Genomic DNA, 21,591 nt, shown 5'->3' on the forward strand with positions numbered 1-21,591 from the left:
TGATATCAAAGTTTATATCCTCCAAAGTGACTGGGATACCAGGCCTATCTCCTGGGTAGGGAGACAATGCTAACCCCAAGCTCCAGAGAGATGCTCAGAGAAACAACTGTTACTAAGGTAGCATGAATAACAAGTACTGGAAAAGGCTGAGTCTGATGTGGATAATCCCACATCCCCATCCCTCACAACCTGCTAGCAGCTCTAGCTCACTTCATCTAAAAATCAAACTGTCTTCCTACAAATCTGTTTCCATTCATGATTTTCTCAGGGACTACCCTTCTCTATCATCCCTGTAATCCATACTGAAATAATCTTTGACTTCTTTTTCACCAAAGAGAAAGTCAGTCGATTACCAAGATTAGACTTCTGTGTAACTACCTACATAACCACACCCTCCCTCTGCCATAATTACCACCAACCCAGTCTACCAAAGATTTCTGCCTATGAATTTCCTAGTACCAGGATGATCCCTTTATATCCCTGTATTCCCAGCCCAAAAGCTCTCATTATGTTCCTCAGTACCCTCTCAAGTAGTCTCGACCCCACCTTCCCTTATAACATCCCACCTCCATACATACACATATACACAAACCTGCTCCGTTCAGGTAAAGCAAAGTGACCAGTGGTAACAGCCAACATTCACTAAGTACTTCTGTGCCAGATACTACACTAAATATTTTACAACTACCATCTCTCCCTTAATACTAACAGTCTCCACTCTAAAAGGTAAGTGCTATCACCATCTCCATGTTACATAAGGAAATGGGACAATTATAAAGGTTGTGTAATTTATGCAGGGTTTCACAGCTAATTAGTGGCCATGCAATTCAAACTCTTGATGCATCTGGTTAGAGTACTTTACTCAACTGTCACATGACATTATATCCCAAATTGACCAGCCTTGCAGGGAATTATCAGTTAACTTACATCATGTCCTTCCTCTTTCCAGTATCACCTGCAAAAGACCACTTGAAAAGAGTGAAGGCCACATCCAGTTGGAAGAGTTTCCCATGACTAAACATCAAGTAAGATGTTGTAGTCACATTTTTGATCCATTCCACACTTAAGACCAAGCTCCCAAGCACCCCTCCTGCAGATGCCTCACAGTACATACCCGTCCTCATTCAGTACAACCCAAAACAAATGCTGACGACACATGAACTGCACATAGCTGGCTTGGCCTACCAGGTCGTTTATGCAGTTAATTTACAAGGTGACACCAAGTTAAGACAAGTAAAGTTCCAGCTTGGATGCCTTCATCTCCCTCCCCTAAATCCTGATTCACTGGGCTGCCAAAGCTCAAAAGGGTTTGGGGTAGGGAATAGCTTGGTTATGGGAATAGCTGCTATGGTTGGCCCAGCAGATGGGCAAGGGGAAGGTTTCACTTCTTCACAATCTGAATGACATCCTCGTCCTCCAACGTATGATCTTTACCCACTTTTTGAGGATTGTGTTTCACAGAGAGACCCCAGACCAGAGCGCTGTATGGAAGGGGGAAAAAAAAAAAAGTCAGTGTAAATAATCACCTAGCTTCTACCCTAGCTACCAGGGTGTCACCTTTCTGCTTAGATTTAGCATTCCACCTCTTAAGAACCCTAGGCTTGCAATATCCCCTCACCCCAGTCAATGACTACATTCAAAGCCCATAGGCATTAGCTTCCCCAGCAGTATGGCACAATGGAGCCTTCACATACAAAGTAGCAAAGACTTCTGGAAGTTGTGTGGTTCCTCTTGTTCCAGAGTCAATTTAGGAAAGTCAAAGAGAAAAAACACAAATGAGAAATATAACAAGACTAGCTTAAAATTAAAAGAAGAAAGCATGGATTATAGAAAAATACTCTAAAATAATTCAGATTATAAAGTCTTATGGTGTCAGTTATAGATTGCCTCAGAACACCAATTTTTATTGGATCTATTTAAGCCATCAGTGGGTACTCAGAAATACAGGACCTCCCTCCTTAGCCTTGTTAGGAAGATTCTCTCTCCCTTTCAAGACACCATAACTGGTATGTTCTCCACATTTTTTTTTTTTTTGAATTTATGAAAGTAATTTTTTTTAAGATTTTATTTATTTGAGAGGGAGAAAGTAAATGAGAACACAGCAGCAGGGGGAGGGAGAAGCAGACTGAGCCAGCAAATTTTTTTTTTTATCTATAGGCCTCCAATACTATGTTATGTTAGTGATGGACACTGAGACCTGCCTCACAAAGGCTAAAAACTATGTACCAAGGGATAGAAAATGGTGGCCACACCATTTGTTGCCTTTGCAACAAAACATCTTTAAAAACCTATGCTCTGGGGCATCTGGGTGGCACAGTTGGTTAAGTGTCCGACTCTTGATTTTGGCTCAGGTCATGATCTCAGGGATGTGGGATAGAGCCCCACATAGGGCTCCATGCCCCTCAACCCCCAAGCATGTGCTCTCTTCCCCAATCTCTAAAATAAACAAATCTAAAAAAATAATAATAATAATAACCTATGTTCCAAAAAGAAATCATTGAACAAGATTTCACTTTGCAAAAAACAAAAACAAAAAACAAAAAATAGGTAACAGGAACAAATACAAAAGCATTTATAAGACATAAAATTTTCAATGCACTAATAAGGTAAATGCAAGGTAACTATTTTATAATCTTAAACCAGAAAACTAGTTGGTTTTTTAAAAAGATTTTATTTATTTATTTGACAGAGAGAGCACAAGTAGGGATAGCAGTAAAAGGAGAATGAGAAGCAGGTTCCCAGGGAGTCCGATGTAGGGCTTGATCCCAGGACCCTGGGATCTTGACCTGAGCCAAAGGCAGACGCTTAACCATTTGAGCCACCGAGGTGCCCCTAGTTTTGTCTTTTTTTTATTATAAAGATTATTATTTTTTAAAGATTTTATTTGAGAGAGAGAGAGAGACAGCATGAGAGGGGAGAGGGTCAGAGGGCGAAGCAGGCTCCCTGCTGAGCCAGGAGACTGATGCAGAACACAATCCCAGGCCTCCAGGATCATAACCTGAACTGAAGGCAATTGCTCAACCAATCAAAATGATGTGAATCTTGTAACACAGAAAACACATAGCCACCCAGGCACTCCAAGATTATTTATTTACTTGAGAAAGAGAGAGCATGCTAGAGAGAGAACATGAGCACATGAGCGGGGGGAGGGGAGAGGGAGAAGCAGACTTCCTGCTGAGCAGGGAGCCCAATTCGGGACTTAGTCCCAGGACCCTCGGATCATGACTCAAGCTGAAAGCAGACACTACCTACTGAGCCACCCAGGCACCCGAAAAACTAGTTTTTAGCAATCATATTCAGTGCCTGCAGTAACATCAGTGCCTCCCATTTTGTTGATGGCAATGTAAATAGGTCCAGCCCTTTTGGAGCAATGCAGCAAAATATACCAAAGACCATATTATCATGAATCCTGGATTAAAGAAATTAAAAGGGAAAGGTCTGTGTGTGAAGATAAGAAAACTATGTAAAGTAGCAATAAATAGGAAAAATGGGATTATAAAATGATGTGAATCTTGTAACACAGAAAACACATAGTAAATGATCAAAGGACATGTGCCTGTAATTCAAGGACACAAACAGAATACAACAAGGACAGATGTTGTAATTAGCAGGTCTAAAGCTGAAATTTTTTTCTATTAAGATAGTTAAAATGTTATTTGTTCCATAATTTAAAAAAACAAAACAAAAAACAGGAAAATAGTTACCAAATAAAATTCCATTTGCTTTGAAATGTCTTTTCTTCAAAACATTTTTCTCCCTTCTCATTTAATTCCTTCATTAACTTACAGTTCTAGAGGCTTAGAAAAGTGTTCTGCCACCATGGAAGGCAAGACTTATATAGAAATCTATGAAGTTTATCTAACTTCACAAGACTCTCCTTCGCTGATTCAAGTATATGCCAAAATGTAAAGGTCTAAGGTTAGTGGAAATTAACAGCTGCACGTGGAATACAGTTGTTTTAGATCAATGGAATGTAAGATAAAGGTCTTCACTCTTTCTTAGGATAAGAAACAAGTATTTCTTAGGATTAGAAACAAATTTTTTTTTAAAGTTTTTATCTTAATTCCAGTTAACAGTGTTACACTAGTTTCGGGTGTACAATATAGTAATTCAACATGTATCACCCAGTGTTCATATCAATTGTGATCCCCATCACCCCTTTCACCCATTCCCCCAACCACCTCCCCTCTGGTAACCATCAGTTTGTTCTCTATAGTTAAAGAGTCTGTTTCTTATTTCCTCTTTTTATGCCCCCGTTTGCTCATTTGTTTCTTAAATTCCACATATGAGTAAAATCATATGCTATTTGTCTTTCTCTGACTGATTTCACTCAGCATTATACTCTCTAGCTCCCTCCATGTCGTTGCAAATAACAAGATTTCATTCTTTATGGCTGAATAATATCCTATTGTGTGTACATACACCACATCTTTCTATCCATTCACCAAGCAATAGACAAAAATTGTTCTACAGTGGTTACGTGAGCTGATAATGTCAGAAGAGTGGTTAAGGGATATAAGGAAACCCCTTGTACTCTTTTTTCAACTTTTCTGTAAGTCTAAAATTAGCTCAGGGGTGCCTGGGTGGCTCAGCGGGTTGAGCATCAAACTCTTGGTTTAGGCTCAGGTCATGGTCTCAGGGTCGTGGGATCAAGCCCTATGTCAGGCTCCGTACTCAGTAAGGAGTCTATTTGAGATTCCCTCTCTCTTTGCCCTGTCCCCACACATATGTACATGCACACTCTCTCACAGATAAACCTTTAGAAAAATAAATCAAGGTAAATAAAATTAGCTCAATGAGTTCAAAATAAGGTGTCAGAATTTTTTTTTTTTCAGCCTGTATCAGCAATGAAAGTATATGAAGGAGATTTAGGGGCATTAAAGCATGCTTAAGGTTTAGAAGGGGTCTCAGTACCCACTGGAGGCCAGTAAGATGCTGTCAAGAATTAACATTCGTTCACTCTTGTCAGCCCACCTGACCTGATAAGGCTTCTAGAGCACTTCCTGCTCCAACTTGGCATGATTTTAGAAAGACACTGCAGAGTTCTACCCAAGCAAGCATTTTTGCAACTCCTCTGAAGCCATTTTCTTTAATGGTACCCCAAGAATTGCTAGTTATTGGAATCAGGAGCTCATAGGGAAAAGAAGGCACTACATGTCCATGATACTTACTATTTAAATTCTTTGATAAGGTTTTTGTGAATCTTCATGCAAAAATCTTCCACTGTAGTCCTAGAGTAAGGCAGCACCACTGGAGATGTATAATCTGGCAACTGGCCTTTGGGTTTGGTGTAACTAGAACAGAGAGGAAGCAGAGGTTGCCTACTTCTTAGAATGTTCCATGTATTAAATGCAAATCAATCCTCCATCACCCCTGAAAAGTTCATAGATAACCTCCAATTAAGGAAGAAAGTGTCCTCAATATGGCCTAGCAGATAACAGAAATTTACTTATTTATATCTCCAAAAAGAGACAAATTAGGTCAATGAGCTCCAGACAGTATCCTTTTAGGATAGTCTGGTTTAATTCCTACAGCAATATGACCCTTTCTACTAAGACTTACATCCTCACTAGTTTCAGATAGTCCCAGATCTTTTCCAATAGGTCATCAAAATTCCAGCGATGATGGGCAGAAATGGGTACACAGTGAGGCACCTTATAGATGATATCCAATTCCTCAATGGAAATCTGATCTATCTTATTCAACACGTAGATACAAGGTATATAAACTCTACAGAAGTAAAAGAAAAAGAGGACATTAGTCTGGAGCTGTGGACAAGACTCTCTGTGAATATCAGCATCCCCTGACCCAGGACCCCAAATCATAGACTTGAAAAACGTAAGAGTCAGATCAACCCCTCAACCCCACCCCCAAAAAGGCTTCCTATCAAAGTAAGGCAGAATATCCAAAAAGTGAACTATGAGTTGAAAAGTAACAAAACTCAGGCCCAAGTCTGAGCCATGCAGCTAACTGAGAGGTATCATAAGGAACACAAGCTTTGGAATCACAGAATCAATCTACTCCCAGCTCTGTCACTTCCTAGATCTAAATCCCTTGGGCAAGTCTGAGAGTCAATTTCCCACACAGCTGTATCCCGTAAGTGTAAATATATTTGAACAATATATTTCATGAAAATTTTTTTAAAATAAAAAACATAACAACTAACAATGTCACAATCCTAATGTCCATATCAATACAGCAGCTAAGGATACTAGTAATTTATAGCAAGCCACAACTTTTCAGGCTTCAATTGCCTCCACTTATACAATGCCTAACACAAAGAATTGCCTTTGTTTGTTTTCAAATGAGAATCAAATAAATCTATCAAATAAAAAAGAACAAATGAATAGGAAAACAACTGAAGAACATTATGCTCAAATGCCAAAAAATTTTAACAGTGGCTTACATTATTATTTGATTTAAAATACTAATAATAATTTTTCATGGAATAGGGCTTCAGCTACACACTTTTAGGTTACCCTTAGAAAGAACAGATACAGCCAGCAAACTCTGAGTTCTTTACAATAGCAAATAGGATTTCTCAGATGGATTAATTCTGAGAGCAGACTGAAAACTGCTCTCTTCCACCATCACGTGACACAGCTTAGGGAACGGCCTACTTCACAGCAAGTAACAGAAGTGGAGAATTTGACCACTTCTGGTCAAATTTCAGACCAAAGAAGAATGTTAGAAATCAAAACCAACCTTTCAATTTACAGCTAACAAAACCAAGGCCCACTATTATTTGAGATAGTAGCACAGCCAGTTAGAATCAATGTCTTCCAGCTTAATAATCCAATACTGTTTCCACTACAAGACTTCAAATTCAAACCTGGGCACCAGACTGTACACTTAATCACACCTGTTTCCTTCCACCACATCGATGAGGTCATCTGCTGTGGCATCACTCCGCAGCGTCACATCAGCATTGTGAATTTTGTATTCGGCCAGAATGCTCTTCACAGTTTCAGCATCCAGCTCACTCTGAGGGCACTGCACGTGCACAGAAGACAGTAAGTGGTCACAGAGCAAAAAAAATCTCCCAAAAGTATCATCATGCCTGGATAATCCTAAAGTACAAATTCGTTTCTAAAGTCTGTTATTCTCGATGAGAGTAACTGACTTTCATCAAGTAATACCTGAAAACTAATAATCTTTCCAAACTCAAGTGAAGGTGCTGTGGGCTGAATCACTCCCACCCAAATTCGTATGTTGAACCCCTAACCCCAGTTATCTCAGAATGTGACCTTTAGGATTAAAGACAGCATCTTGAAAGAAGCAACTAAGTTAAAGTGAGGTCATATGGATGAACCCTAATTCAGGTGACTGACATCCTTAGAAGAAAGGGAGATTAGGATACAGACACATAGAGGAAGACCATGTGAAGACACCGGGAGAAGATAGCCATCTACAAACCAAGTCGAGGCCTCAGAAGAAACCAACTCTGCTCATACCTTGATCTCAGATACCTAGTGCCTCCAGAATTAAGACATATTAAATTTCTGTTGTTTAAGCCACCCGATCTATGATACTTTATTACGGTAGCCTTAGCAAACAAATAAAGAATACTAAATGTTTACACACACACACACACACACACACACACACACACACACGAAAGAATACTAAATGGTCAAATTCAACCATTATAACAGGATAATGAGAAAGATCTTCTGGGCAGGACAGCTTAACTCTGTGCTAGTCATATCACCTGGACCTCTGAATGTTAAATGTTCTATAATGAGAAGCAAGCAGAAGTGGATAGAGTTGATCACTCCTCCAATCTAAAACAGTTTTTTACTTGACTTCCAAGATTCCAAACTCTCCTGGTTTTCCTCCTTCTTCGTCTAAAAAAACCTTATCTGCTGATTCTTCCCAATTCTCAACCTATAATCACTGGAGGGGGACCATAAGACTCAATCTCTGAACTTCTTTTTCTATTTATACTCATTTACTAGTTATCTCAGATGAGTTCATGGCTCTAGAGTTGCTATTCACCAAATTTATACCTCCAGCCTAGATAATTCCTCATATGCCTGTCTGATCATACTTGGGTGTCTAGCATCTCAAACTGAATACCCTTATCTTCCCCGCCCCTCCAATCTTATCCTATTCAAAGTCTTACCATTTTAGTAATTGTAAGTCCTACCAGCTACTTTCAAAATCTTTTGATAATCAACCACTTTTCATCTCTCCCACTATTACAACTCTGGTCCGAGAAACATCACTTCTTGATTGGCTTATTGCAATAAACTCTTAAATGGCTTCTTTGCTTCTGTTCTTCTGTTCTTAACCCAATCCAATCTATTCTCAACAAACAGCTAGACTGATTCCACCAAAACCTAAATCAAATCATGTTCACTCCATTGACAGGAACCCAACCAAGAATTAACCATCTCCTAAAAAGTAAAAGCACATATGTTCTGACTTTATCTCCTACCACTGTCCTACTTGCTCACTCTGCTGTTCCTCAAACATCCAAAGGCATGCTCTACCTCAGGGCTTTGCACTTGGATATTCCCTCTATATGGAATGCTCTTTCCCAAGATAGACCTTCTGTTCACCCCTTCACATCACCTTAGTGAAGACTTCTCTAGTCAATTCTCCCACCAACACTCTCCATCCCTTTTCCTAGTTTATTTTTGGCCTTAGATTTAACATCATCTAATATATCATATTAACTCATTAATTTTGTTCACTACTTTTCCACATAGAATATAAGGAAAGATTTTTGCCTATTTTGCTCTCCATTCCAACCTATCCCTCTGTCCAAGAAGAGCCTAAAACAATGCTTGGCTCATGGTGGGCACCCTATAAACCTGCACTGAATGAATGAAAACACATTAGCAGCCATCTACTTCATGTAAGCATTAAAACTGGTCTATAAAGAAAAAAAATAATAATAAAAATAAAACTGGTCTATATTTCCATATCACACCAAATAAATATCCCAAAAGAAGAAATGAAGTTAAGTCTGAGACTGATTCTTGTCCTACTCTGAAAAGTTAGAAGGTCATTGTGTTACCTCTGTTAGGGCTGGCAGAAGCCAGGTAATTTCCAAAGGTCAAAATCCCTGTGCCTCAATTCACTCTTGACCCCAGTCCCTTCAGCAGCCTGCCCCATATCATCTCCACTTACAGTGGCCGTGAGATTAATGCCTCCTTTATCCTTCTTCTTAAAGCCAATGTTGGGGGGTTTGCTGTTCAAGCGAATGCCAAAACCTTCCAGCTCATTTTCAATTATCTTTTTATGTCCCAAGGGTTTCAAGACATCCAGAACAATCAGGATCAAGTTACATGTTCGGGCCACTGAAGAATGGAAAAAATAATTCATATCCAAGCAAAGTTCACTGAAAACTTATCTAAGCCAAATACTCAAAAGCTGACTAGGGTGGGGGGCAGTGGAGTTCCATTAAGACAAAGGAATTTTTTTTTATAAATACACAAACATACATGAAGTTCTTAAAGTTACAAAGTCTATGCCAGAAATCAATTTGCAATGTGTGCCTCATTTTTCCACTGGTATATCTAGATGTGTTAACTTCCAGATACACTAGCTGAAAAACAAGTCAGAATGAAAGTAAGAACCGAGCACTAACCTAAATCCCTGAAAAAGTTTAGAAAGATTTAAAACAGATTCTAAAAACATAAGACTTTATGCTTGGCAAATTCTTAGTCAACTTATTATCAGCGTAATTATATATATATACACAAACATATATATCATATACATATTACATATATATTATCAGCGTAATTTCCAAAAAAAAAAATTGTGCCATGTTAAGCATATGGTTTAAAGACAAATGTATACACCTATATAACCACCACAGGGAAGTATGAGAACATTTCCATCACCTCTGAAATCAATCTTCCTCTTGATTCCCAATCACTGATCTGCGTCACTAACCTATCACCACAGGTTAGTTTACATTTTTAAAAATTTCATATAAATGGAATTATACAAAATATAGTCTTGTGTGCCTGGCTCTTTTAATTTAGCATAATGTTTCTGATATTCATCCATGAATTACCCTAATACATAATTCTATAAACAGCTAAATGAATAATTTAATATAAGGATAGAATAAAAATACTTTCAAACATGAAAAGACAAAAATTTACCTATCATTTATCCTTTTCCTGGAAGTTTACTAAAGATTGTGCTTCAGGAAAACATGAAAATGACCCCAAAAGACACTGACTCCAGGAAATAGGGGAGCCCACAAAAAGACATAAAAGAGAGCCTCATATTGATAGCCATGCAAAAAATCTATAGCTGCACTGTGCAATACAGACTCATGGGGCTACTTAAACTAACTAAAATAAAATAAAATTTGAAATTAGTTTCTCAATCACACTAGTCTCATTTAAAGCACTCCCAATAACCACACATGCCTAGGGGCTACCATTGTGGAGAACACAGAGTTAGACCATTTCCTCTACTGGACAGTGCTGCAACCGATCCAGATTAAAGCAAGAAGACAGGGTATACAAGGGTACTGTCAGGGTTTGGGGAAAGAACGGACTCAGTTAGACTGATTTGGAGCTATATTTAACTATCTAGGAAAATACTGACTAATAGGCATTTGATCTGTTAGGACATTTGAAAAATATTAGCAAACACAGAAAAGTAAATTAAAAAAAGAAATAATCATTAAGTCCATGAAAATTTTAAAAACAGACTTCAAGAGAAAAGAATTAGCACTGAACAAAAGTTACATATTCATTAGATGATAATGTAAACTATGACTGGTAAGTTAACTAAAAACTGTGATATAATTTATTTGAAAGGAGGGGGCAAGCTGGCTCAGTCAGTGGAGCATGTGACTCTTGATCTAGGGGTTGCTAAGTCTGAGCCTCATGTTGGGTGCAGAGATTACTTAAAATTAAAATTGAAAAAAAAAAATGGGGGGACCTGGGTGTCTCAATTGGTCAAGCAACTGCCTTTGGCTCAGGTCATGGACCCAGGATCCTGGGATAGAGCCCCGCATTGCACTGGACACCCTGCTTGGCAGGGAGCCTGCTTCTCCTTCTGCCCCTCTCCCTGCTCATGCTCTCTCAATAATTAAATAAATCTTCAAAAAAGAAATGAGAATAAAGGTATAGAGGAGAGCTAATTCTCCACCATAACATGAAACCAATAAATGACATCTAAAATTAATTAATCATGAAATAACAATATAAGCATAATATATGAAAATATGAAGTGAGTAACAAAAGGAAGAGTTGAAGAGTTGATAACAGTTGCCAATGGGGAATAACTGGAGGTGAGGAAAAGTGGAAAAGCAGATTGTTGCAATTTATGATGACCCTTTTATATTTTACTTGAAGTAAAAGAAGAAAAGAAGGCAAGGCATGAATGGGAGTCAGGAAACCCAAGTTCTAGTTCTGAATTGGCCACAACTAGGGCAACAATGGACTGAAGCACTTCACTTATCCCATCCTTAGTGTTTCTCCTCAAATGGAGATGTGGACTTACTTTCTGAAATCCCTTCAAGTTCTGACATCCTACTCCAGTAAGAAGTCAGGTAAAACTATGCCCTTCATTGTGGTAAACTCTCAAAAGTCCAAGAATCCCCAACTAAAGGAACAGTACCCAATAAAGGGATGATATCCCAGGATGGTGGCTCTGGACCACTCACCTGCAATGACCTGACGGCCTCTACCTTTCCCATCCTTGGCACCCTCAATGATACCCGGAAGATCCAGGAGCTGCAAGATTAAGGATAGGATAAAGAAGAGAAGGGAAAAAGAAGTCGTAAATCTGAACAAACAGAATGATTTCAAGTATCCAAAGTATAAAAGATCCAAATCCAACCTTCTTAATGAGTGTACTATGCACTTAAATGTCAGTTTTTTTATATACTTTTTAGTAAGTTTTTTATGTATTTTACCTAGTTTAAAATGCCTAACAGGGGCACCTGGGTGGCTCATTGGATTAAAGCCTCTGCCTTCGGCTCAGGTCATGATCCCAGGAGCCCCACATCGGGCTCTCTGCTCTGCAGGGAGCCTGCTTCCTCCTCTCTCTCTCTCTCTGCAGGCCTCTCTGCCCGCTTGTGATCTCTGTCTGTCAAATAAATAAATAATAAAATTTTTAAAAATAAATAAATAAATAAAAACAAAATGTCTAACAACCCTGAGATAAGGATATTAGCTGAGATTCACAGAGGTTAAGCGATTTGCCCAAAATCGCAATCCTAATATATCAAGTAAGATTGTAACTCACATTTTGAGGACCAAACCCATTATTCTACAATTATTATCTTCTAGGGGCGCCTGGGTGGCTCAGTTAGTTAAGTGTCTGATTCTTGATTTTGGCTCAGGTCACTCAGGGTTGTGAGATCCAGCCCCATGTTGGGCCCCATGCTGGGCATGGAGACTACTTAAGACTGTCTCTCTCCCTCTGCTCCCCACCACCTCTCTAAAATAAATAAATAAATAAATTTAATATTGTATATATATAATGTATATTTTTTATTTATATATTTTATATATTAAATATATATATACACTTCTTTTCAGAGCCTCCACACCAATTCCTTACTGTGGATAATAGTTGAATCTTGATAGTCACGTGATACATACTGAGAGCTTTGCAAATCCTCCAATTTACAAAAATTTCTGCATTCTTTTTTTGTTGTTGTTCTTCAATTTGTTAATTTTTAAATTTTTTTTGTTAACATATAATGTATTATTAGCCCCAGGGGTCTGCAGTCATTCTTAACCAGGCGAGCACATAATAATCACCTGTAAAACCATTAAAAATGCAGATATCCAAGATATCCAAGCCCCATCCTTACAAATTCCAGTATATGTGCTGCCAAAGCAAGCACCCATCCTTACAAATTCTAATTTGGAAGGGCAATATAGGGTTCAGATATTGATCGGTACTTCAAAAGGTTCCACAGGTGACTCTGATGTGTCCCAGTTGAAAAATGACTGTGTAACTGCCCAGAAAATGCAGTAAAGGTAAAACTTCACAGAAGTCATAGTGTATGTACATAACAATAAGAACATAAAAGCCAACTTCATAGCACACAAATCAAATGCACATCTCCGCAAAATTATAAACTATTATTTATAAACCCTTAAAGAGTCCACTGAAAACAGTTAAGAGCATATAAAAGATCTGGAAATATCAAGGGTCTTCTATATGGCCAATACTGAATTATCCACATAAATGGACCGAAACAGAGTGGCAGCTTATCAAAACATTTAAAACCAGCCTTTGCTATAAGCCTGACATTCCAAAAATATATTTCATGTTAAATAAACCACATGGGGGTGCCTGGCTAGCTCAGTTTGAGAAGCATTAAGACTCTTGATCTCTGAGTCTTAATAAGCCCCATGATGAGTGTAGAGATTACTTACAATGAATAAATTTTTAAAATAGCTAAATAAACCAAAATGAAAAAGAACTAATTCAGGAGGTGCTTAGTTCAACTTTTCCTTCCTACTCAAAGCTCCTCCCTATTCTTCGCTAAATAATGTTACACCTCTAAGACTAATACAACACACCAAACTGAATTACCCTTTTATAATTTACGTTGACTAGAAAAATAATAATTTTTTTAAAAGATTTTGACAGAGAGAGAGAGAGAGAGAGAGAGCAAGCACACACACAGGCAGAGCGGCCACAGAGGGAGAGGAAGAAACAGACTCTCCATTCAGCAGGGAGCAAGATATGGGGCTCAATCCCATGACCCTGGGACCAAAACCCAAGCCGAAGCAGCCTCTTTAACTGACCGAGCCACTCAGGCACCCCAGAAAGATAGTATTTTTTTTAAAAGATTTCATTTATTTATTTGACAGAGATCACAAGTAGGCAGAGACACAAGCAGAGTGAGAGAGGAGGAAGCAGGCTCCCCGCCGAGAAGAGAGTCGGTTGCGGGGCTCAGTCCTAGGACCCTGGGATCATGACCTGAGCCGAAGGCAGAGGCCTCAACCCACTGAGCCACCCAGGTGCCCCGAAAGATAATAACTTTTTTTAAAAAAGAAAGATAATAGATTTACAGATAATAGATAATAGATAAAGGGGATCAGGAGGGAAATCCTGCAGATACCACCAACTGATGGATGTCAACATCACCAATTAAGACATATAACATCATGAATCCTGTAAGATGCATTGAGGACACACCATCATTTCATTGTATTCTTGACAAAATACATAATACCTCAATCTAATTGTGAGAAAACATCTGATAAACCCAAACTAAGGGACATTCTACAAAACAACTAATCAATACTCTTTAAGTGTCAAGGTCTTAAAAACAACTAATCAATACTCTTTTAAGTGTCAAGGTCTTAAAGGATAGGACTGAGTAACTATCACACATGGCAGGAGAATAAGGATGAATAAACACAACACAGGATGATCCCAGATAAAATCTTAGAAAAGGACATTGGTGGGAAAATTGGTAAAAATCTGAATAAAGTCTGTAGTTTAGTGACTATTCCAGCAATGTTAATCTATTCCTGCTAATTCTCCTGTGATTAGGTAGGATATTCACATAAGCGGCAGCAACATGAATGATACAATAAACCTCAAAATAATGATGCTGAATGAAAGAAGCCACCTAAAACAGAGTACATTTATATTTACACATGGTCTTATTTATGTAAAACTCAACATGTAAACTAATCTGTAGTGATAAAATGTAGATAAGTAATTGCTTGGAGATAAAGGGGATCAAGAGGGAAGCGGCATACAGAAACTTTTGGGGATGGTGTGTTTATGATCTTGATTGTGATGATGTTTTCACTAGTATATAGCTATGTCAAAACTTAGCAAACTGTATGCTTTATCTGTAGTTTATTGTATGTGAATTATACCTCAATAAAGATGTTTGAACATAATCATCAGTTGTTCCTAGAAATTAAGTCTAGAGTCTACTTCAACTCTCCCAAAGATTCTACCATCTATTTCTAACACTCAGTAAATCCCAGTCTACTAAAAAAATATATGTATTACTTCTGCTTAAAAAAATACATATATACACACATATATCAGCAAAAGGCTTTAAAAGTGTATACTGAGCCTAGCTAATGTTCTCAAAAACACAAAAAAGAAAATCCATTGGATAATCTAAAACTCTGAAACCTAGAATATGGCTATAAAAGGCCATCTGAAAGAGAGAATATTAAGCTAAGAGAAAAGAGCACAGGCTTTCTATCATAACTGAAAACCGGGAAATTTATTGAAGCCCCTACAAAAGTAAAAATACAACCTAATTTAACTTTTCTTGACAGAAATAATTTTTAAAGTTACATCAAACTTTTTTTTTTTTTAAGATTTTATTTATTTGACAGAGAGAAAGAGAGAGAGGGGGAACACAATCAGGGGGAGTGGGAAAGGGAGCAGCAGGCTTCCCACTGAGCAAGGAGCCTGATGCTGGCCGAGCCAAAGGCAGATACTTAATGACTGAGCAACCCAGGCACCCCACAGCAAACTATTTAAACATGGCAACTAAATTTCAGACAATATCAGGATGCTATGGCCGTAGACATGGAAACTAAATTTCATTTACACATCTGAATTTTATATTACAACCAAGAGACAGGAGTAGTTTTTTTTTAAATCATGAATCTGTATGATTTTAAGAATTCAATATTAAACTAACTCAAACTGAAATGCCTTTAGCGGTTAAAGCAGCTAAATGTACAAGTCAATTATTTATACAGGACAAGAGGAGTCCTAGGGACCCTAGGAAGGTGAAACTAAGCCCCATAATTTTTAAAACTGAACATCCATTCTGCAGGCTAATATCTGCCTATGTGATAACATCAGTTTGCTTTATAACCTCCCCAGTAAGTGGTGGTTCAGTCACTACCTAAAAGACCTCCACACACAGTAATTTATTACCTCAAGAGGTACCATTCCATTTTTAGGCAACTTCACTGTTAAAACCATCATCCTTCCTAACAAAAAACCAGAAATTTCCCTCCTTATAATTCTTATTAAATGGTTCTAGCTCTGTATACCTCTTCATCCATGTCACAGATAATGAGTACTCTGCCACAAAACAGCTATTTAAAAAACATAAAAAAAAAAATCAAAGGTGTTCATTTTCATCCTGTCATGCACACCTTAACTTGGTTTCTAAAGTCGGTGGGGGGTGGGGGAGAAGGAAAGTGCACAGGCAGAAAAGAAAGCATCATGCAAAAAAAAGGGGGGGTGGCTAACAGGTCAGGAGACAATGAAAGGAATGCTTTGTGGGAAAGAAAAGGAAAGAGAGGGTTAAATAGTTTTTTTTTTTTTAAGATTTTATTTATTTATTTGACAGAGAGAGATCACAAGTAGGCAGAGAGGCAGGCAGATAGAGAGAGAGAGAGGAGAAAGCAGGCTCCCTGCTGAGCAGAGAGCCTGATGCGGGACTTGATCCCAGGACCGAGATCATGACCTGAGCCGAAGGCAGCGGCTTAACCCACTGAGCCACCCAGGCGCCCGTTAAATAGATTTTTATTCTGATATACTCAAAAGCTCTGAAAGAGGTGTCAAGAACATCTCATCAAGGAAGAAGTTATTCTCTGAGCTGCTAAAACTGTGATTATCACCAAGACTCTAAAACCAGATGGCATCAAGAAGTAGTCCAGATATGCTCAAGCATCCTCATTCTTGTTATATACATTTGGGCATGGAGTCCCTGAAAGGTCCATGTCCCACCACGGTCTTTGCATGGCCAGGAAAAAAAAGCCATTGAAAATAACACTAAGGGGGCGCCTAGGTGGCTCAGTGGGTTAAGCCTCTGCCTTCGGCTCAGGTCATGATCTAAGGGTCCTGGGATCAAGCCCCACATCCGGCTCTCTGCTCAGCGGGGAGCCTGCTTCCCCCTCTCTCTCTGCCTGCATCTCTGCCTACTTGTGATTTCTCTATGTCAAATAAAAAACTTAAAAAAAAAAAGAAAGAAAGAAAGAAGACCAGGACATTGGTCCCTTCCTACTTCAGATCAATAAAGAAGCACAAATGTACCTCACAACTCACTGTGTAGCTCAGCAGGGGGGAAAACGAATGCTTACACCAACAGTTCCCAAATAATGAGCCAAGGGACTCTGGAGCACCACATGGAACTTAAGGGTGGCATGGGATATTCTAAATTTCCAAGAGAAACAGTATTCTTGATATATGTCACACAATGAAGAACTACTAGCTCCACATAGCTCACAATTTCAACATTGCATCCAACTACACTGCTTTCAGTTGTCATATCCAAATCTTTGAGAGATTTTTCATTAGTTGCTATGGTAAAAAAGCACCACACAAAAATCAATGTGGAAAAGGTTAACAAACGTGATTGTATCCAGTCTGATTCCAAAAGTTTGAGAAATTATGTGGTACCCAACAGTGCACACACCCCACTGGTAAATAAATAACTGTGGCTGTAAGGACATAAATACTTAAGCTGTTTGGACCTAACAAACAGACCCACTGGGTATTTCTTTTGGCCTGGAGCATAATAAAAAAATTACTGGGACAAGAAAAGGTGTCAGGAAATAACTGCTAAGACACTAAGGGTGCTGTGAGCCAAGAAAGTCTGGGAACCTCTGGCCTAAATTCAAATGTCATGGAATTCAGAATCTTGCCTTCTCAGCTATGCAGCCAGTAAGAATATGACCCATTAAAGCTTACATTTACATATACCTTCTTTTACACCCAAAGGGACTCTTTATTTGCTACCCCTAAATCCATCACCTAAGAAATACTTCTCAGGACATAACTTCATTAGGCCTCAGAGACAAGAGTTATCTTCTAAAAAGGATCTCATCAAAAAATACAAAAACAAAAAATAAAAAGGATCTTACGTTATTTCTTTTATTAAGAAGTTTCTAATGGTTCCTAGCTACAGGTAAGAGAAAATTCAACTGTCTTAGCAGGCACACAAGGCCCTTCATAATTCAGCTCCAACCTACTTCTCCAGATTCAGTTTCTACCATTCCTGTCCCAGGCCTCAGCTTGTACCACAGCAAGCTATTTACCATTATGGCTGCCTGAAATTGCCCTTTACCTTCTCTGGCTGATGAAATTCTGCCTGAATTTCAAGACCCACCTGCACTGTTATTTTCTACATGAAGCTTATTTTAACTCTTACCAGACCTTGCCCCAATATCCTCAGGTGAAAAAATAGTTCCTTCTTTCCCTGTGTTTTCACAAACACTATCCCACTGCATTACTGTCTTTACGTACTGTTCTATCTTCCTTGCTAGACAGGAAGGGCCTCAGTAGATCAAAGATCAGGTCTGCCATACAGAGAGCTTCCAATAAGTGCTTTTTACATGAATGAAAGAATGGATTTCTTTCTGTCTGTGGCCTGAGGCCTGACTCACCTGGATCTTGGCACCTTTGTATCTGATGACACCAGGCACAGTGGTCAGAGTAGTGAACTCATAGGCTGCCACCTCAGAATATACCCCTGCCAGGTTACTAAGCAGTGTTGACTTCCCCACTGATGGAAAACCCACAAACCCAATTCGAGCATCACCTGTCTTGGCCACATCAAAACCTAAAACATCAATAAATATCAAAAAGAAGAAAGTTATCTCTTGAAGTGTTGAGATTCATGAAATTCCTTTCACATTCTGGCAGTCTATCCATCTAGAACATATATCTCCAACTTTCTACAGTTTACCTCTCCAGAGCTTAAGCACACAAAATAGCAATAACATTGCTTATTTATTTTTAGATTTTATCTATTTATTTGAGACAGAGAGAGGGAGTGCACAAGTGTTGGGGGTCGGGGGGTAGAGGGAGAAGCAGGGAGCCAGACAGGGCTGGACCTCAGGACCCTGAGATCATGACCTGGCCAAAGGCAGATGCTTAATGGACTAAACCACCCAGGTGCCCCTAACACTGTTTAATGGAGTATTTATTTAGAAACTTTATTCCTCTACCACAGTTATACACCTTTCTGGTACCCACAGTATTTAACATTTTATAATAATGCATGTAAAAATGGGTGGGGCGCCCTGCCAACTCTTAATTCTGGCTCAGGTCATGATCTCAGGGCTAAGAGATCAAACCCAACACAGAGCTCTGCCCTCAGCGCAGTCTGCTTATCCTTACTTCCTCCACCCCCGTTTGTGCGTGTATGCACATGTGTTCTCTCTCTCAAATAAATAAAAATCTTTAAAAAATGAGTTTCTTCATATGTGGACTATAACAAACAAAACAAATGCAAAAAGAGAAACAAAAAATTAGACTCTTAAACATAAAGAACAGATGGTCACTAGAAGGGAGGTGGGGGGGATGGGTGAAATAGGTGAAGGGGATTAAGAGCCCATGTATTGTGATGCTCACTGAGTAAGTATAGAATTGCTGAATCACTATACTGTATACCTGAAACTAATATAATATTGTTTGTTAATGTTACTAGAATTAAAAAACTAACTTTAAGTAAAAAAAGAAGTTAAAGTTTTTTTAAAATAAAATTAAATAAATAAATAAAATAAAAATGGGTTTCTTTTTTTATCTTACAAACTCTAGGAACTGTATGACTGACTGGATTTTCCTTCTTTTTCTTTTTAAATGTCTGCAAATGAAGCCAAATTCATGGCCCTCCTCTGGGAAGTATATAGATTTTATGACATTATTTTTGGTCCTTACCTTATCTCTCTTGGCTTCAAATTATTCTTCCTACTTTCACTTCTCTTTGTATAAATTTCTTTCCTTATTTCTTACCTCGATGATGTATTTATGTATTCATGTAAGCCAATGAAAACCTATTTTGGATCAATACAGGATATTCTTAAGGATGCCCGGCTGGCTCAGTTGGAAGACCATGGAACTCCTGATCTCAAGATCTTGAGTTCAGGACACCTCTTGGGTGCAGAGATTATTTAAAAAAAAAAATTTTTTTTTTTTTAAATATAGTATATACATAAAACTCTAGCTTATCACTTAGACAATATTCATTTGCCTTTGAAATCAGCAGAATTAAATAAACATAACTCATGAATTAAGGATTATAAAATACAAATCTACTATCACAGAAATTTTTAAATTACCTTAAACGTTACACCTATATTATTTTGCCAGAAATTACACCAAAAAAAATTTTTTTTGAAGAAAAACACAAACCTTCTCCTGGTCCACCACCACCACCACCTTTTGGGGTAATGAGCTCTCTACGAAGCTTAGCAAGGCGAGCTTTAAGCAGCCCTAGGTGGTGTGCTGTGGCCTTGTTCTTTTGAGTCCGAGCCATCTGTAAGGAAGGATATCACAGCCATAAATCAGAAGCAGTTCCTACAGGGTAGAATACCCAGAATGAACTCCCACCCCCGAGCTGGGAATGATTTTTTTCTAGATCCTACCTGATGCCAATATATCCATTTTAGTCAGACATAAAAAAAGAGTGAAAAGTCATCCTCTTCATTTCCCACTCCATTTCCCTCATTACAAAGCAAACAACTGAGGCCCAAACAGAAGAAACATGACCAAGATCACTGCAATCAGCGCCCAAAGATCAGACTAAAACTAAGATGCGAAGTCCTCCTCTACTGCTGGTACCTGGCATGCACGATCTGATGTAAGGTCACCACTTTTCGGGATTTTAAAAGGCTCTGAGCACTTCAAACAACAGAATCACATAGTAATTCAGGTTGAATCAACATCTACTGCAGATAGTTATCCCAGATCCATTCCTGGGACCAATACTCTGGGAAACGCTGTCTTCAAAGATTGGGGATGGGTTTTGGGAGATGATCAAAGATACTGAGTGCGTGAGCGGGTCAGGGCTGGAGCAGGGGGGCGGAGAAGACTGTGTTGCTCTCAAAAAAGAAGACTGAGAGGATCGATGTTCGGACAGGAGCCGAACACGGAACGGGGTACCAACCAAGGAGCAGGGGTGTGGAACGCGGCTGAGAGAGTCGGGGGGATCCAGCGAAGGCTGAGGGGAGTCGGGGAACGCAGGATTGGGAAAAGCGGAGTCGAAGAACGCTGGGCCGGTCCTGACGCCGCTGAAGGGAGTATAGGCAAGAGCAACACTACCTAAAGAGGAACACTCTGAAGGAGAGTGAAGCGCCACCTGTGCCCATTACCTCGGCTTCAATCTCCGCGATCTTGGCTAAGGTGCTGCTCATGGTTGCGAGTCACGGGGACTTGTGGAGAGAACGCAGTAGCCTCCGAACAGATTGCCTCTCCTCACATAACCGTCGGAAGACCTGCCAAGGCCACCAGGCGCTACTGCAACGCGCAAGCGCGGTACTTTCTACGTCTCGCGAGATAATTCCGCTCGAGGCTCACCGCGAGATGTACAGCTTGAAGTGGTCTCCTCCCCCTCAACCAACCCCGCCCCGTCCCGCGAGCCAGCGCGGTGTCATAGAGCCCGCGGGAGTGGGGGCCAGAGAGGCCGCCCGGGTCTGTAACTCCCTGAGCGCGCGGAGGGTCGCGCGCCGCTCGGCCCCGCCCCGCCCCGCCGGACCTGCGCCCACGCACTGTTCCGCGCCCAGTGCCTGGTGTGTGAGCGGTGGTTTCTCCCTACTGTCAGCTAGACCCGCAGCTCTAGGACCGAGGGCGTGAGCAATAAACACTCTCAAGCCATCTACTCCTCTTCCTCGCCAGCAGCGGCGGGTCCTGATGAGGCGGAAAAGCCCA

General features: G+C 39.5%; 1 protein-coding gene across 1 annotated transcript; it reads right to left on the reverse strand.

Annotated features, from left to right (window-relative positions):
* Nucleotides 1-1,162: 1,162 nt before the first annotated feature.
* On the reverse strand, nucleotides 1,163-21,590 carry DRG1 (developmentally regulated GTP binding protein 1). The gene is made up of 9 exons (XM_082697931.1): nucleotides 21,036-21,590; nucleotides 20,077-20,200; nucleotides 18,327-18,502; nucleotides 11,645-11,714; nucleotides 9,139-9,308; nucleotides 6,863-6,993; nucleotides 5,563-5,730; nucleotides 5,172-5,294; nucleotides 1,163-1,481 (listed from the first exon to the last, which is right to left on the reverse strand). Exons 1-9 carry the CDS (start codon nucleotides 21,075-21,077, stop codon nucleotides 1,382-1,384), a joined length of 1,104 nt encoding a protein of 367 aa, XP_082554057.1. The 5' UTR covers nucleotides 21,078-21,590; the 3' UTR covers nucleotides 1,163-1,381.
* Nucleotide 21,591: the final 1 nt, after the last annotated feature.

This window comes from Mustela nivalis, assembly GCF_964662115.1.
Source record: "Mustela nivalis genome assembly, chromosome: 14".
Classification (NCBI taxonomy): Eukaryota; Metazoa; Chordata; class Mammalia; order Carnivora; family Mustelidae; genus Mustela; species Mustela nivalis.

Excerpts from the sequence above, each read along its gene's own strand:
- DRG1 (XM_082697931.1), bottom strand. The coding sequence starts at position 21,077 with ATGAGCAGCACCTTAGCCAAGATCGCGGAGATTGAAGCCGAG. Across the intron at positions 11,715-18,326 it reads ACAAAGGTGCCAAGATCCAG|CTCCTGGATCTTCCGGGTAT; the intron begins GTGAGTCAGGCC and ends TTAATCTTGCAG. Across the intron at positions 5,295-5,562 it reads TATCTGAAACTAGTGAGGAT|TTACACCAAACCCAAAGGCC; the intron begins GTAAGTCTTAGT and ends TCTCTGTTCTAG.